This window comes from Bipolaris sorokiniana (assembly GCF_000338995.1).
Source record: "Bipolaris sorokiniana ND90Pr unplaced genomic scaffold COCSAscaffold_10, whole genome shotgun sequence".
Classification (NCBI taxonomy): Eukaryota; Fungi; Ascomycota; class Dothideomycetes; order Pleosporales; family Pleosporaceae; genus Bipolaris; species Bipolaris sorokiniana.
The window spans coordinates 1,017,328-1,032,064 of record NW_006911904.1 but is presented as its reverse complement, the minus strand read 5'-3'; the positions used below and the strand labels follow the sequence as shown (position 1 = coordinate 1,032,064).

Below are 14,737 nucleotides of genomic sequence, written 5' to 3'. Positions count from 1 at the left end.
TTAGCGTTTGATTTTGGTGCCTAGCGGGCGAGGGCTTTGGCGTTTGAAATTGGTGCTTCTACAGTGTAACCAACCACTGTATCAGCGTTTAGAATTGGTGCCACAGCAGGCAGAGGCTGTCTTGGCGTTTGGATATGGTGCCCAGCGAGTAGTAGCTGTCTCGGCGTTTGGATATGGTGCCTATCGAGCAACAGCTATCTTGGCGTTTGAGTAGTTTTGTTTCTTTTGTTATTTTTCGATTGTTTTTGTTGTCGTATGGTAGTCTCTCTATTAGTCATCGGGGCGGTCCGTGCGTTCTCGAAGATTTTCGCATTTTGAACACGTCGCGGGAAAATCGATAATACCCCCTCTAGCACCTCAACGAGAGGGCTGCACACGTTAGAGGCGGCGTTAATCGATTTCTCGCGACGTGTTACCCCTATATCCGATAGAAAATTGACGAGTTTTGATGAAAAAATTCAGCTTAAAAGTTGGTGTGTGTGTGTCTTGTCCTCTATGCGTTGACAAAAAGCGTAATGTTAGCTTCACACCACCAACCTTGACGGGAACAATCACTAAAAATGTCTCCAGTTACATATTTCTTGTCGAACGCATTCATGTTGTTCGCGCACCATATGTAACTCGCCGTAGCGATTGGGTATATATCGGGAGCATGGTGTTCATGCTGACCGCCTCAGCCGGTATCGTTATCAACGCCTGGCTTCATCCCTACACCGCTATGGATCCTAAGTCGGGGCGATGTCACACGGGAATCCAAAGGAAGGTCACGGTGCCTTTCCTAATCATTGACATCGTTATGGACGTTGCTCTCACTCTGGTTTTCTTCTATCTTCTCCAGCCAGTGCTCAAGCAGAACGGGAACTGGAGCCTTTCCATTATTTTTGGCAGCAGTAAAGCGCGGTCAGGAATGGTCGAGCTAGAGGGAAGCAGTGATACGGCGGTGCAAAGGAGCATTCGATCATTGCTGCAGAAGAGCATCATAGGAGCGTTCGTCATTACGGTGATCACCCTGATACTTTTCATCGTACAATATTTCTTTGTGGAAGGAAAGGGCGTCGCTTTGGTTTGCAGTAGCATCTGCCTTGCGGATGGTAAGACAGTTATCCTCCTCCTTCGAACCCATGTCTAACAGATTCGCAGTATTCTGGGGTTACGTCGTCATCCATTGGCTCACCGATGGAGCATCTACCGAGGCAGAAAAAGACATCAGCTGCTCTTCTGAGCTGACGATTTCGGCACAGAGAATCGATCGCCTCCCCACGTGATCTTCGTCAGGTGGATCCGGACCTCGTCCCAACTTCGGAGTTTGAACTGCCTTTTTTGTAAAAGACTGCTTGAAACTGTAGGTAATGGTCATATGGTAAAAGAATGCATTTCCTAGCTTGGCGTCTTGAGAAATAGTCTATGGGAGGATGGTCACTCTTGTAAATCATGTGTTTCAGAGTTTACTAGATACTCACTTTCCGAACATGGTAGTGAGTGTTCACGTGTATTATTACTACATATATACCCTGCTAATTGCACGACTCTTTGTTTAGCTCACATACTAGCGCTCAATATACGGTCCACATCAGCTCCTACCTTGAGAATCCATCGCGTATCTGGATGAATGTTGCGTACCGATTCCTCAACCTCCTCCGCGTGCGCTTACCGAACATGGCCATGGGTAGGCTCAGCCCCATAACCAGTAAACCTAGTACCCCAAGCACGATGAAGCAGTTTTCCAGACCGGAGTCGATCCAGAAGCTAGCGACGAAGGTAAATACCATCGCAAGCGTGTTGTTGATGACTGCGACACCAACCATGCCTTCAAGAACCATATCACTGGGAGTTGTTAGCAGCGACCTTGATATCAGAGTAACAGTGGACCTACGGAAACGAGTCTGCAAGATAAGACAAACTCAAGTCACCAGCGCATCCATAGCCAAACCCGATGAAGCCCAGCCCAACGTATGGCACCGGCCAATCCCAACCTCGGGCCGTGCCGATGCCAAACAGCCAAAGGCCAGTAGGGAAAATCAAGGTGCAAAGTGCCATCAGATACAGCCGGTATTCAGCCTCCATAACGCCTTTGTTGCGCCTGATCATCCACTGCATGAATGCATCGCTCCCGTATCCTCCATAAGCGCAGCCAATAAGACTGCCAATCAGCGTGGGGATGTTCATATTGCCCACCGCAACGGACCCGTAATTCCAAGGTTCGCCAGACCATGTGTCCTCTTGTAGAGTGAGATAAAAGGTCAAGCAAGACTGCTGGAAGCCCCATTGCAGTCCGGCATACCACACAGCAGGGAAAGTGAAAACGCCGAGGGTGTGCCACAGACGATTGAGATACTGCTTGAAACCTGTTCCGCGCAGGTTCGGTGCCGGAGTGATGACGCGGATACGCTCCCAATAAGTCTTTTTCCGATCCACAGAAAGCGCAGTCTCCGGGTTGGACTCGCACACTGTCTTCTCGCCGTTGGTATCGTCTGGAGAGCTTTTACCGACAGGCTGTTCGGCGTCGAGGATGATAGGGTCGTTATTACCAGCGAGGTAACGATCGCGTGAAAATTCCGTCTCTTCTAAGCCAAAGTAAAAAACGACAAGGCTGCCACCGCAAATGATGGCACCAAGGTAGCCGATCCAACGCCAGCCAAGTCCATCAGATACGTAGGCACCGATTAGAGGGCCAAGATAGGTGCCAATGGCCGTCGCAAATGTGTACATTCCAAGCACACTACCAGTCTGATGCTCAAACCAGATATCAAGAAGCGATAGTTGCGCAGTAGCTTCGCCGACCGACTCGGCAGCTCCGACGAACAATTGACTCCACACCACACCGGAGACGCTGTCAATGCGCGCATACCAGATAAGGCCGCCGATGTTGAGCACGAGCGAGGCAAGATAGCCCAACCTCCGCCCGTACAAATGCACAAGAGGAGAGCTCAAAAGAGCCCAATAGCCGATACCAATGAAGAGCACGCCAGCGCCAGTGTTGAAGACATCATAGCTAATGCCATACTCTTCATTCACACCGTCTGAGCCGGATCCCGCGTTATTCGAGGTTGCCGCGGTGAAGCCAACCATATACAGGACGAGGAGCGAGTGCCAGACCTTGCGCCACAAGGACCAGCGCAGCGGATCGTTGGGCGAATTCGTGGGCTGAGGCACAAGGAGGATATTGCCCGACTTCTCTAGCGACGAGTCTTCGGGTAGGGTTTGGCCGCTCTCGTATAGTCGTCGCGTGCCGGGAATAACTTCTTCTTCGCTGTGCGCATTGCTGCGGCGCCGCATCCTGTTGGCAGACATGGCAGGTTAGAAATGATGTCCGTACGACGCTTCCAGCGTCGCTGTTGTCAGCAGGGTAGCATGTCGCAGTGGGCGATTGTATCAAGAAACATTCAAGCAGTAAGGGAGGAGGAAGACTTTTTTTCGTTATCGGTTTTACTTATCTCGGAGATGACGTGTGGAAACCCCGGGCCGACCAGAAACGGCAGGAGGATGCGTGATCGCCACGAAACACCGCCCATAACCATCCTTGTATACTGCGATTGAAAATGGCCCCAGCATGAAGTCTCGCGATTCCTGAGCAGCTCATCTTATGAAGTAATCAGCGTCGAAACCAAAGCCTCCCTGGGCCATTCAAAAGAAATGCGCGACGCGACCAATATCTCGTCTTCGATGGCAACTGTGTGAATTCACTCGCGCCGCTAATTGCTTGTTCTAGATCGTGACGTTCGTTCCGAGGAGTGAATGATCTGCGCAGCTACCATTTTATCGACACATTCCATGAGAATACTGGATTCTGGTGTTTCACGTCCGCGAGTGAGCGTGGTAAGTGCAGCTCATTCTTGAGAAACACCAGGTTGTCCTTATTACTTACATCTGTATTCTACTGTTAGTGTTATGGCCAATGTGATTGCAGAGTTGGAGAAATTTGTGTTAGAGATTTGACTGCGCCACGTAGAGGCTACCGATGCTCCCGATACTACATATCAACACAACTATTTGGGCGGAGGTGAATAGCTCAACTGACATCTACGACGGTAGCTGTATGGAGTTCTTTTTTGAACAAAGAATTTAGGATTGGCTGAATGTGTTTTGTAATATGGCGAGAGTTGTGAAGATGAAATGAATTAAATTAAATGTATGTGTGCAGCAAGAATGTATCTAGAAAGAATATATTTAGCACAGAGCCGAGAAGTTTAGGGAGACGGCAAAACATGACGCTAAGAGAGAGCGTGATAAGCAAGTTCGCGATCTTCCAAAGGCTTTACAGTTGCCCCGAAGCGGTACGCGGAAGACCTTGCAATCTCCATCACCGGGAAAGAAGTAGAATCGTTATGCAGCACCTGTGCGTAGTACTGTAGTTGCGTTTCTGTAGAAGCCCAGCCATCTATTGCCCGGATGTCTATACATCAGCAGAAGATACGGCGCAGAGAATGAAACAATGACTTTTCTCAGCTTTCAGAGAGATCTATTCATGCCCCCAAGCGCGCGATACTTCCCTTCGTGAGCCGTTATTCGTAATAGTCCTACGCAACAGCTTGCCCTTGATATTGACTTATCGTGAACATTCAAATCGACAATAAGGGATTCAGTATAATTACTACCCGTATGTTAATACATCGCTTCCTATCTCGTTGCTGTTCCACTATCACTTGAGTACTCGTGCATTTGGGCCAATCATAGGATCCTTCTGACGCCTCAGTAAAGGACGAGTCTTAGCTTGGCAGTTGATAACGCCGTGGACGAGCAACCTCTCGTTCTTCTTCTGTGAGCGGCAACATGCGAAAATATATGAGCAAGTCGCAACGAGCATGTGGTAGTTGCAGGACGCGCAAAAGTGTATGCCGCATCGACTCTGCACCTCCATGCCGGCTATGTCATCTCTCGGGGCGCGACTGCACATTTGAGGCCGCAACCAAGAATACACGCGCGTCTGTAGCAACGGCAACACATGTATCCCTAAGCATATCTACACAAGAGCCAGCCAGTCTAGAATTCACAAGCCAACAAAGCAACGCTTTGAATTCGAATGGTGCCTTCTTCGACCAACAAGGCTACCTTTTGCCAGGCGAACCACCAGGTCCATTAGCCAACCTTTGGGTTGACCAAGCCATGATTGACATGAATATACAGAACTTCAATCGAATTAATCCTCCACCGAACAAGGTGTCCATGGAATATCTAGGATTTCCTTCGCCGTCGGCACAAGGACTCAAGACGACAAGCATAGTCTGTGGCCTAACAGGGGACATGGACCCATACCTTCTGCAAAGATATAATGTTGGCCCTGATGATAACTTCGTCTTCAAACGACTAGCAGTTCGTTCAGTGAGGCAGAATATCCATCCAGTTCAACTTCTAGTCTCAATGTCACAGATGCGGCGGAGGAGTGTAACCAGCACAATCATTCTCTTCGCAAACAGCTAGAGAAGCTTGTGAGTCCTGATGTGGGTGTCAAGTTGATCTCTTTGTTTGAAAGACCAAGATCAATTATACTTCCGTCCCATTCAAGCTAATACATCTAGATTCTTTCGATTCGTGTACCCTCATTTTCCAATCCTTTCTCCAGCGCAATCAGCAGAGCCCGAGCGATCGAATCCTTCTAATCTTGCCGTAATATATCTAGTTACACTACCATTTGTCGGCTTTGACGACTATCTCTCCGTTCAGATAGCATACGATCTTCCCGATGCAGAAGAACTATGGAATCTTTCGTTGAATGTGTTGCATCAGGAGCTGCATGAGCTAGACTTGTCTGTACTACAAACGTTGGTCCTGCTGCTAATTTCGCCTCCACATAAGCCGCTCATGCCAGATTATGCGACAAAGTGGTCGCTTGTTGGCACAACGGTGACCGTTGCACAGACACTGGGCTTGCACTTCAACTCCACTTTTTGGAGTATACCAAATGCCGAGATAGAGCTGAGGAAGCGGTTGTGGTGGACCGTCAAGATGATTGTCTGGCATGCTGCTGTCTTGGGCCGGAGCTGCCTCATACATGATGACGATTGGCTCGTTCTGCCACCATCTCTAGACGGTTTTTCAGAAGAAGAAAGAACAACGCTATTTCCTGCGCAATTCATTCATATGTAGGAACTTACAATCATCCTACATACGACTCTGAAAACACTTTTGTAATTCTCCCCAGACATCCCCCGACAACAAATGTAAAACTAACATCTGTAGCACTCTCAAAGCAGTACAAACTCTTGCAGGAGACTGTGAAGACACATTAAGGAAGGCGCAAGGCATAATGGAGGAACTTAATCGCTGAAATAGCGCTGCTGCCGACAGCCAGTCTGCGTCGCAAGACGAAGAAATCAGTCTATCAGATGCATTGTTTCTCGGAGGCCATTTTGTTAAAGTACTTCTCTTTCGAGCTATACTGAGGCCCTTCAATGCTTTGAGATACAGAACAGTGCCCACTAGTTCTACTGATGAGCATAGGGAGCTTGAAGCGTGCCGACTGGCACGAGCAGGAGCAAAAGGTTGCATCGCTAGCTTTGTGGCATTCACGTCCAATCTAAAGAGCAGCTGGATTTACGGATTTTGGCCTTTCTGTATGTGGCAGATGGTGATTGGAAAGTAATTTTTTTGCTAATTGTGCGACCTAGGGTGCACGCTGGGCTGGTCGACATTGTGCAATCTCGCACTTTTGCTTCACGCGACAGCAGATAGCCCCGAAGAAGCGCAAGAATGCAGGACCCTTCTCGACCAGGCCCGGATAGCTGTCCGATTACAATCAAAATCACTAGATATTCTAAGATTCTCGTTATTGCGCATCCATTCAATCTTTTGGAAAGGTCTAGACAGCGTTTTCATAAGAAACGGAATCGTAGGAAACATGAGTTTTGGATAGGAACAGTATGAACGTCGGTTGCAGACAGCTTAAAGAAATATGGATGGCATTCGAACTTCCAGTATTTAACATGAGCAAAGACGGCAATTTAACTACTTGGCACACTTGTTTCCTTCCTCGACAGCAAGTTTCCCTGCATCCGCAGTGACCTTACTCACACCAACCTCATTCACCGCTTCAGTGCCTACAATGACTGGCACCTCCTGGAAAAAGTTTCGGAAGCAAATATATAAGGCACACCCTGCAACAAAGCCGACGATGGCGAGAGAGCCGTACATCCATACCAGATACGGGTCTTGCGACACGGGTGCAAGGGCAATGCAGATTGCGGCAGCGATGCCGATTGTCAACCAGAACAAGGAAGAAACAAGAGAGCGAAGACTACAGTACGTCAGTATAGATGACCTATTATATCCTGACATCTATGCCTTCGTATACGCCAACTCCAAACCAGTAATGATAACAAAGGCTTCAGAAAACGCGACAAGGACGTAAGCCGGAGCTTGGACCCAAACGTGAATACTATTCTTTGAAGACTTGTAGATGTAATGCTGGAGCACTCTAGCGTACGCCATAGCAATTGCCGCTAGTAGAAAGCCAGCTGTCATTCTTAGGACTGGGCTGAAGTTGATCTTATGCTTGCGAAGCAGAGGGTAAATCACAACTTTGGATTTGCTTAGTAAACTTTTACTCAACGGTATAGGTGTCTTCGTTTCTTATACTCACAGTCTAGTAGTGAAGTGAAAATGATCAAAGCGATGGGGTCAAGGTTCTGCAAGAGGTCGTTTGGTGTACCATGCAATGCCATGTCTCCAGCTTGTGAGATGAGATTGTTCCAAATCTGGATCCAGCAGACAAAGTATAAAGGAAGGAAAAGGAAGAACTGCAAATGTGTTAGTCGAGTACGGTCATAAGCTGGAGTAGAACGTACCTTGCATGCAGTAATACCCATTTGTACTTCCTTTATAGACCTGTCGGTATAGTTAGGGAACTGCGCAAAATGACGGCGTGAAAGAGTTCCCTGGGCCCCCAAAGCGCTTAGCTTAGCCTTTTTGAAGCCGCCTTCCTTAATGGTAATGGTGGCGATACGAGCAGCATCAATGATCGCTGAGCCATGAGGCGGTGTTCGAACAAAGAGCCGGCTGCTGAGGATGAAGACCATTGCAGTAATGATGATGACCCTGTAGTTGTAAGCAACTTTACCACAAAAGAAATGAACAAGCGCATCAACTCACACTAAAGCGATTAAGAAGGCGACCCAAAATCCTACATGAACCTCGACGTTCACCGTAATCAGCGGCGAAAGCGCCCCCACATTGACCGCCCAATAAAACCAATTGAACATGCGTTCAACCGTCAGTTCGGGATCCACTATTACCCACTCACCAGTACTCGCCCCACGTGCCTAGTTCTTCCGAACTAGACCCTACTCAGCTCAACGTCAATTTTGCTACCCCCCACTACTTTGACTCAATTTTTCTCCACAACAATATGTCGCAACGCTTTGGGACTTACGCGCAGATTGAAGAGCGTATTGAAATTGCTATTGCCGAGTTAGATAGTGGTATCTACGCAAATATACGCGCAGTAGCAGACTATAATCATGTGCCCTATAGCAGGCTCCAAAAGCGCGTCTCAGGCCGCGCATCAAAAATAGAGCGCACTGCACTAAATCGAAGGCTTAATCAGCAACAGGAGGATGCCCTGAAGGCCTATATTACTCGCTATGACGCGTTATACATGCCTCCTCTTATACCGCAGCTAATTTCTGCCGCGCAGCAGATCCTCGATCTCAAGCACCCAGATGGCAAGGCACTACCTATAGGCAAAAACTAGATCTCACGATAGCTGGCGCGCAACCTAGACTGCCGCCGTAAGAAGCAGAAAAAGCAGGAAATAAAACGCCTAGCAGCTAATACAGTCGAGGTCTACGAGAAGTACTTTACCGCTCTAAAGCGCGCAATTAATAAGTACGCTATATAGCCTGGAGATCTATATAATATAGACGAGATAGGTATCTATATAGGCGTTAGAGGCCAGTAGTACGTTATAACGATAGCTAGCGATAATAACGCTATATAGTTACCGTCTGATACAAATCGCGAGGCTGTTACAGTCGTTAAGACTGTCGCTGCTAACAGCTCCGTTCTAGCACTATTCATCATTCTTAAGGGCAAAGCGTACCTCTTAAAATGGTACACTAATATAAAGTTGCCTAACGACTACATGGTGGGTGTCTTAGAGACAGCGTATAATAACGACGAGCTCTCTCTTAAGTAGATTCGACACTTTAACGCCTGTAGTCGTCGCCGTCAAATAGGCACCTAGAGGCTGTTAATTTTTGATAGATTTAGATCCTATAGCATAAAGGAGCTGATTAATTTTTGTGACGACAACAATACAGTACTTTTCTCGCTCCTATTCTATACCTCTTATAATCTACAGCCTCTTAACGTTAGTATTTTTTAAGTATATAAGAAGCACTATAGAGGCGTCATTAAGAGAGCTGCTCGCGAGGGCTGCACTAATTTTAATAAGCTCGAGTTTCTATACGCAATTAATGGCGTTAGGAGATATACATTTAAATCTACTACTATTCGAAAAGCTTTTAAATTAGTAGGCGTCTAGTTATAGGATCTTAAGAGAGTATTATATAAGCTCGCGCGCCTATAGAGGGTGTTAACGCCCAAGGAGATAAGCTATCTCTTTTAAGCCTCTGAGACGCCTACGCCTATAACTCCTCGCTCTTTTATTGCGTACGCTCGTAAAACGCAAGAGCTCTGTAATTATGCTAAGCATATACTAAGTAATTAGGCTGCGCGACTTATTAGGGCGTCAGTTGTACTAGGTTTAAACTATAATCTCGCGACTTATAAGCTTGCTAAGACTATAGCTGCTGCCCGCGAGAGGGCTTAGCGCTAGGATAACTCGCGATCAACGATTCAGAAAGGAGGTATAGTTACAGCTAAAGGTGCGCGAGAGGCCGTATCTCAAAAAGCTAAGATCGCTGAGCAAAAGGCTGTACGTAAGGCTGTGAGAGAGACGAGACGGCGCCTCCGAGATACTACCTAGCAGCCAACACCTGCCTCTGCAGAGGCCTCAACACCAAGTCAATAGGCACTAGTAATGCGTTTTATACACTAGGAGATACCTCCCACTTAGTAGCTATAGTAAATATATAATATTTAACGTGTTTGCGCGGTTAATTTACTATACAAATCGTGTGGGTTGATGAAATTGACGTTGAGCTGGTGGTTGACGTTGAGCTGGGTAGGGCCTAGTTCGGAAGAACTAGGCACGTGGGGCGAGTAGCCAATTGTTTCATATACGCCAAATCAGGCTTGTACTGCTCTGCGCACATGGGTGTAATATTCGCTTTGATACTACCTGTGCCCAACCCAATTACTACCATGGCCGCAACAAGCCCGCCAAAACCGGCGCCAGACCGGATCCCCGCAGGCGTCGATGTAGCAACGAGGATCACAAGACCGACAATATAAACACCGCATCCGAGGGCGATTGCCTTGAAGCGGTTAAGATACTGGTCTGCGACAATGGCACCGATGACAGTAGAGGCATAGGCCCAACATTTGAAAAAGTTCCCCAAGGCCGTGGCTACAGCCTGGCCGCGACCAAGAGCGCCAGGAAGGTCAGAGTGTGGGTCGTGTGGGTTTCTTAAAGGAAGCACTTAGTTATCTGTCTTCATTTCCATATCGTACTACATATGTGTAGCATGTGTGGGTTGCCAGAGACGTTTTGGGGATCGGACGTACGTACTTGATATAATTCTGGATCGGAGCACTCAGGCCAAAATACGTAAATCGTTCTCCCAGCTCAACGATTAGGATGAGCAGCACAACTCATGGAATGCGATCGGGCACGCGTCGTAATGTGCTACTCTCTACACCTGGTGCAAGCCCGCCGACTTCGACTTCGACTTCGCTGCCATGCTTCAAGTCGTCCTCGTGCATCTTGACAGTAGAAGGAAGATACGTCATCGTGTTGGAATGCATGCACACACACACACACACACACACACACAAACAGACATATACGCAAGAGAGATGAACGGAGTGGGGTAAGGAAAACAACAAGTAGTGGGCAATGCCGCGATACTCCAAACTACATATTCCCCTGCGTCCATTATCTTTTTGTATAAAATTTTGTTTTCCGTAACGACGATAGCTAGCAGCTGCCGCTATCGCTCACCCCGCAATATCCCGCTACCTTTGGTTCAAAGGACCCCGGTGATTTGTGCTGAGCGGAGTGGGTCCGATCGGAGCCGATAGCGCTACCCCCGAATACCGCCAATCAGCGCTCCGCACCAAGGCCCGGTGAGGCTGTAGTATGGAGATTGCACAAGATAGACGACGGTACGTAGCAGAGCATGGAGAGGGAAGTTGTAAGAGACTTGTATAATGCTATTGCCTGAGATGTTTTCTGTTGATTTATAAGGGTTTGGTAGGAGATTGATGAGGGATGGTTTTGGGAAAACAATCTTTTATGTCAATTGGTGTATTTTGTATGGTATCTCAATAAATACTCCGTGTATATCGCACTAGTTTTTGAATAATTCGTGTAATAGTTGCGATGAAAACGATGGTAATAGAAGCACGAGGATCATGTTAAATTATTAGATTGATGCAGTTCTCCTGTTCCATAAAACAATTCTTTCCACGTTACTTACAATGTACATAAAAACGAGACCAACTCTACAACTTCGTTTTCTCAAACTTATTCAAACTACCTATCGAGTCCCCCAGGAACGGAAGCGCTAGTTCTACTGCTTCCATCGCCATACCAAGGCCGGCCTGGTAGCCCATTCCACCCGCCGCGTAATTATGAACAAAGATACGACCATCAGACCACGCTTCTTTCTTGATGCGGGCGCCTTCCAGCCTCCCCGGTCTAAGACCTGCGAAGGATACCAAGATCTCTGTCTCCGGCACATCCAATAATGGCTCCAGTGCCGTTGTTCGTGCCCAGATAGAATCCGCCTCATGGACAAAAGTATCACCGGGACAGATCCGATCAAGCTTCGGTGGTATTTCGGTAGTAATACAGATGATCCCTGTCAGCAAGAACTTTTGAAAGGCACCTCTGTACATTGGATCTAATGCAGGATAACTATCACCACATCTTCGTGACGTGCTGACAGCTCATACCTTCAATCACACCTATGTACAATAGCTACTCTCTACCAGCGTATCACAAAGCTATCAGAAAGCTACTCGGAGATGCTGCGCAAGACGCAATCACATCAAGACATCTCAAGACGAGCATGTCCGCTGCCGCCACTAAGAATAACAATAGTAGAGGACGGCGCTCGCTTAGAGGGAGGCGCTCGCTTACCCAGAAAAGTCATTAGGATGCATCTTGAAGTTTGGTGTGATATGTACCGGCCTGTCCCAAGCACGAACTTGTCGGAAGTGGTTTTCAACCGTTCCGAGCACTAGCTTGTCCAGAACGGTCCTTCTTGAACAGAAACTGAGCTGCAACCATTGGTTGCCAAGTTATGTGTCGTATATGAGCAATTGCCGGTGGAGAACGGAAGTCAACGACGCCGGCTTCCGAGTGAAGGGATGAGCGATTCTGCCACTAACAGCGTATATATCACGCTAAAAACTGGATTTATAACGTAGATCGTAAAGTGATCCACTTGTACTCCATACCGCCGTTCATTATGACGCATCCGAGCCAATCTAGTACTACTATAGTTGAAAGAAAGTATTGACATATTTGTTGCATGAACTCGCAACAAATGCGATGATAGTGGTGCAAGGCCGGAGTCACCTATGCACAGCCGCATGCGCCACTCACATGAGCCAGGAAGCGGATGTCAGTGTATCCGGGACAGAGACATCTATGTTAGCTAGGACAGAGGTGAATGTGCCTGAAATAACAGTATAAATCAAGGCAGAACATGAGTCCGTCCAACCCTCAATATTCCAGTCTCCTCACATACCATTGTCTCAGTCATCATCATGACAGTCCTATCGAAACTTGATCTTGATCTCGGCGCAATCCGACAAGAGCATGTTCTTCTGTGTCTTTCTGCAATAGGTGTCATAGTAAGACAGAACCAAATTTGATGGCGTCTCAACGTGACTGAAAATCATAGATTGTTCTTCGAGTGGTTCTAGGTGTCGCTTACAATATTTTCCTTCACCCTTTGAAAAAATGCAAGTAACTGTATATTGCACCGTGGCAAGTTTCGCACACTGACTGAAAATTTAGTCCCTGGTCCGAAAATTGCGGCCGCGACGAACCTCTATTACTTTTACCGCCTATTCTGTGGCGAGGAAGCTAATTGGATCGGTGAATGCCATGAAAAATATGGCGAGGTCGTCCGATTCGCTCCTGGAAAATTGAGTTACATTTCTCCGCAAGCATGGAAAGATATTGCTGGTCACCGTACAGGAGGACGCCTAGAATTCCAAAAAGACAAGAAGACCTACGGTCCTGATATTAACGGCGACTATAACATTGTAGGGGAACCAACATCAGAATCGCACAGTCAGGTCCGCAGGGTATTCGCCAACGCATTCAGCGATAAGGCCTTGAAACTTCAAGAACCCCTTATCTCTTTTCATGTCAATAAGTTGAAGAAAATATTTGACAAACATGTGGCTACGGACCCAGAGGCTCACATTGACCTTGTAAGGTTATTCAATTGTGCAACTTTTGACATCATGGGAGATCTCACCTTTGGGGAGCCATTAGGTATGTTGGATACAGGCAAGTATACGCCATGGGTCAAAGCGGTCTTTGAGAGTATCAAAGTTATTGCCCTGTTTCGCCTGGCAAAACAGTACTCTGCATTGGGGTTCTTCATGAAGGCACTCATGCCTCCATCTATACGCGGTAAAGACCTCGAACATTTCCGGCACGCCTCTGATCGCGTGGATAAACGACTGGAGAAAGGGACTGACATCGGTAAATCTGATATCTGGAAGCTTGTTATAGAGAACCAGAAAGTCCAATTGCCTCTCTCAAAGATGCATGCAAACGCTTCAGTCTTCATGATCGCTGGCACCGAAACAACAGCGACGTTATTAAGCGGAATGACATACTTGCTTCTTACTCATCCAGACAAGTTGAAGAAAGTCGTCGAAGAAGTGCGCGCTCTGCCAAAGGAAGACCTATCGCTTGAGGTATTACCACGTCTGCAATATTTGAGTGCATGCTTCCAGGAAGCCTTTCGACTCTATCCACCAGTACCAATCGGCTTACCTCGACAAGTGCCACAGGGAGGCGGTGTCATATGTGGTGAATGGGTGCCAGAGAAGGTAAAGGCCAATCACATGTGTACGCATTCATTTCTTCGGCTAGGCTAACAATGCGATATGATACAGACAAGCGTTGCTGTATCTCAAAGAGCTGCATATTACTCTTCCAAAAACTTCAAAGATCCAAATGACTTCGTTCCTGAGCGATGGCTACCTGGTACTGGATACGACACAGATAGGAAAGACGTGTTACAGCCTTTTTCTTTTGGGCCACGTAACTGCATTGGAAAGAAGTATGTATTATATTGACTCAAGAAGTAATTGATATTAACGGATTGTCACAGTCTAGCATATCATGAGATGCGTATCATCGCCGCTATGTTATTATGGAATTACGATCTTGAACTAAGCCCGGAGAGTAAAAACTGGATAGATCAGAAGGCATACATTCTGTGGGACAAACCAGTACTAATGGTAAAGCTTATACCTGTTCGGACATGATGATAAAAACTACCTTCATCTTTCAAATCAAGGGGTTAGGGCGAGGCGTCTTTAGGTGTTATGGTTCTCGTGAGTTTAGTTTTGAGAGTAATAGAACAAATTCTTCTCTTATCATACTGCTCTGTCTAATGTCACAAATAAGCGAGTATCTAGGTTA

The 14,737-nt window shown here is 47.0% G+C and overlaps 5 protein-coding genes across 5 annotated transcripts in view; 3 read left to right on the top strand and 2 right to left on the bottom strand.

Moving 5' to 3' along the window:
- COCSADRAFT_201224 (uncharacterized protein) overlaps positions 1 to 1,288 on the top strand; it is a 2,436-nt gene extending 1,148 nt beyond the window's left edge. The window contains exons 2-4 of the mRNA XM_007703751.1: positions 471 to 517; positions 571 to 1,091; positions 1,141 to 1,288. Coding sequence (XP_007701941.1) covers positions 471 to 517; positions 571 to 1,091; positions 1,141 to 1,265 — 693 coding nt within the window. The 3' untranslated portion in view covers positions 1,266 to 1,288. The remainder of the gene's footprint in view (positions 1 to 470; positions 518 to 570; positions 1,092 to 1,140) is intronic.
- A 289-nt stretch (positions 1,289 to 1,577) lies between these two features.
- COCSADRAFT_94530 (uncharacterized protein) lies at positions 1,578 to 3,276 on the bottom strand (the record flags this gene model as incomplete). The annotated part of the gene is made up of 2 exons (XM_007703750.1): positions 1,578 to 1,824; positions 1,874 to 3,276. The coding sequence occupies 2 exons, from the start codon at positions 3,274 to 3,276 to the stop codon at positions 1,578 to 1,580; spliced, it is 1,650 nt and encodes a 549-aa protein (XP_007701940.1).
- A 1,887-nt stretch (positions 3,277 to 5,163) lies between these two features.
- Positions 5,164 to 6,850, top strand: COCSADRAFT_173048 (uncharacterized protein; the record flags this gene model as incomplete). Its single annotated transcript, XM_007703749.1, has 5 exons — positions 5,164 to 5,352; positions 5,391 to 5,461; positions 5,517 to 6,080; positions 6,271 to 6,551; positions 6,606 to 6,850. The coding sequence occupies 5 exons, from the start codon at positions 5,164 to 5,166 to the stop codon at positions 6,848 to 6,850; spliced, it is 1,350 nt and encodes a 449-aa protein (XP_007701939.1).
- Positions 6,851 to 6,942: 92 nt separating this feature from the next.
- COCSADRAFT_201222 (uncharacterized protein) lies at positions 6,943 to 10,950 on the bottom strand (the record flags this gene model as incomplete). Its single annotated transcript, XM_007703748.1, has 8 exons — positions 10,749 to 10,950; positions 10,628 to 10,709; positions 10,150 to 10,524; positions 8,086 to 8,241; positions 7,782 to 8,031; positions 7,577 to 7,733; positions 7,289 to 7,514; positions 6,943 to 7,231 (listed from the first exon to the last, which is right to left on the bottom strand). Exons 1-8 carry the CDS (start codon positions 10,861 to 10,863, stop codon positions 6,943 to 6,945), a joined length of 1,650 nt encoding a protein of 549 aa, XP_007701938.1. The 5' UTR covers positions 10,864 to 10,950.
- A 1,884-nt stretch (positions 10,951 to 12,834) lies between these two features.
- On the top strand, positions 12,835 to 14,580 carry COCSADRAFT_173046 (uncharacterized protein; the record flags this gene model as incomplete). The annotated part of the gene is made up of 5 exons (XM_007703747.1): positions 12,835 to 12,921; positions 12,972 to 13,032; positions 13,088 to 14,139; positions 14,206 to 14,372; positions 14,424 to 14,580. The coding sequence occupies 5 exons, from the start codon at positions 12,835 to 12,837 to the stop codon at positions 14,578 to 14,580; spliced, it is 1,524 nt and encodes a 507-aa protein (XP_007701937.1).
- Between the last annotated feature and the right edge of the window lie 157 nt (positions 14,581 to 14,737).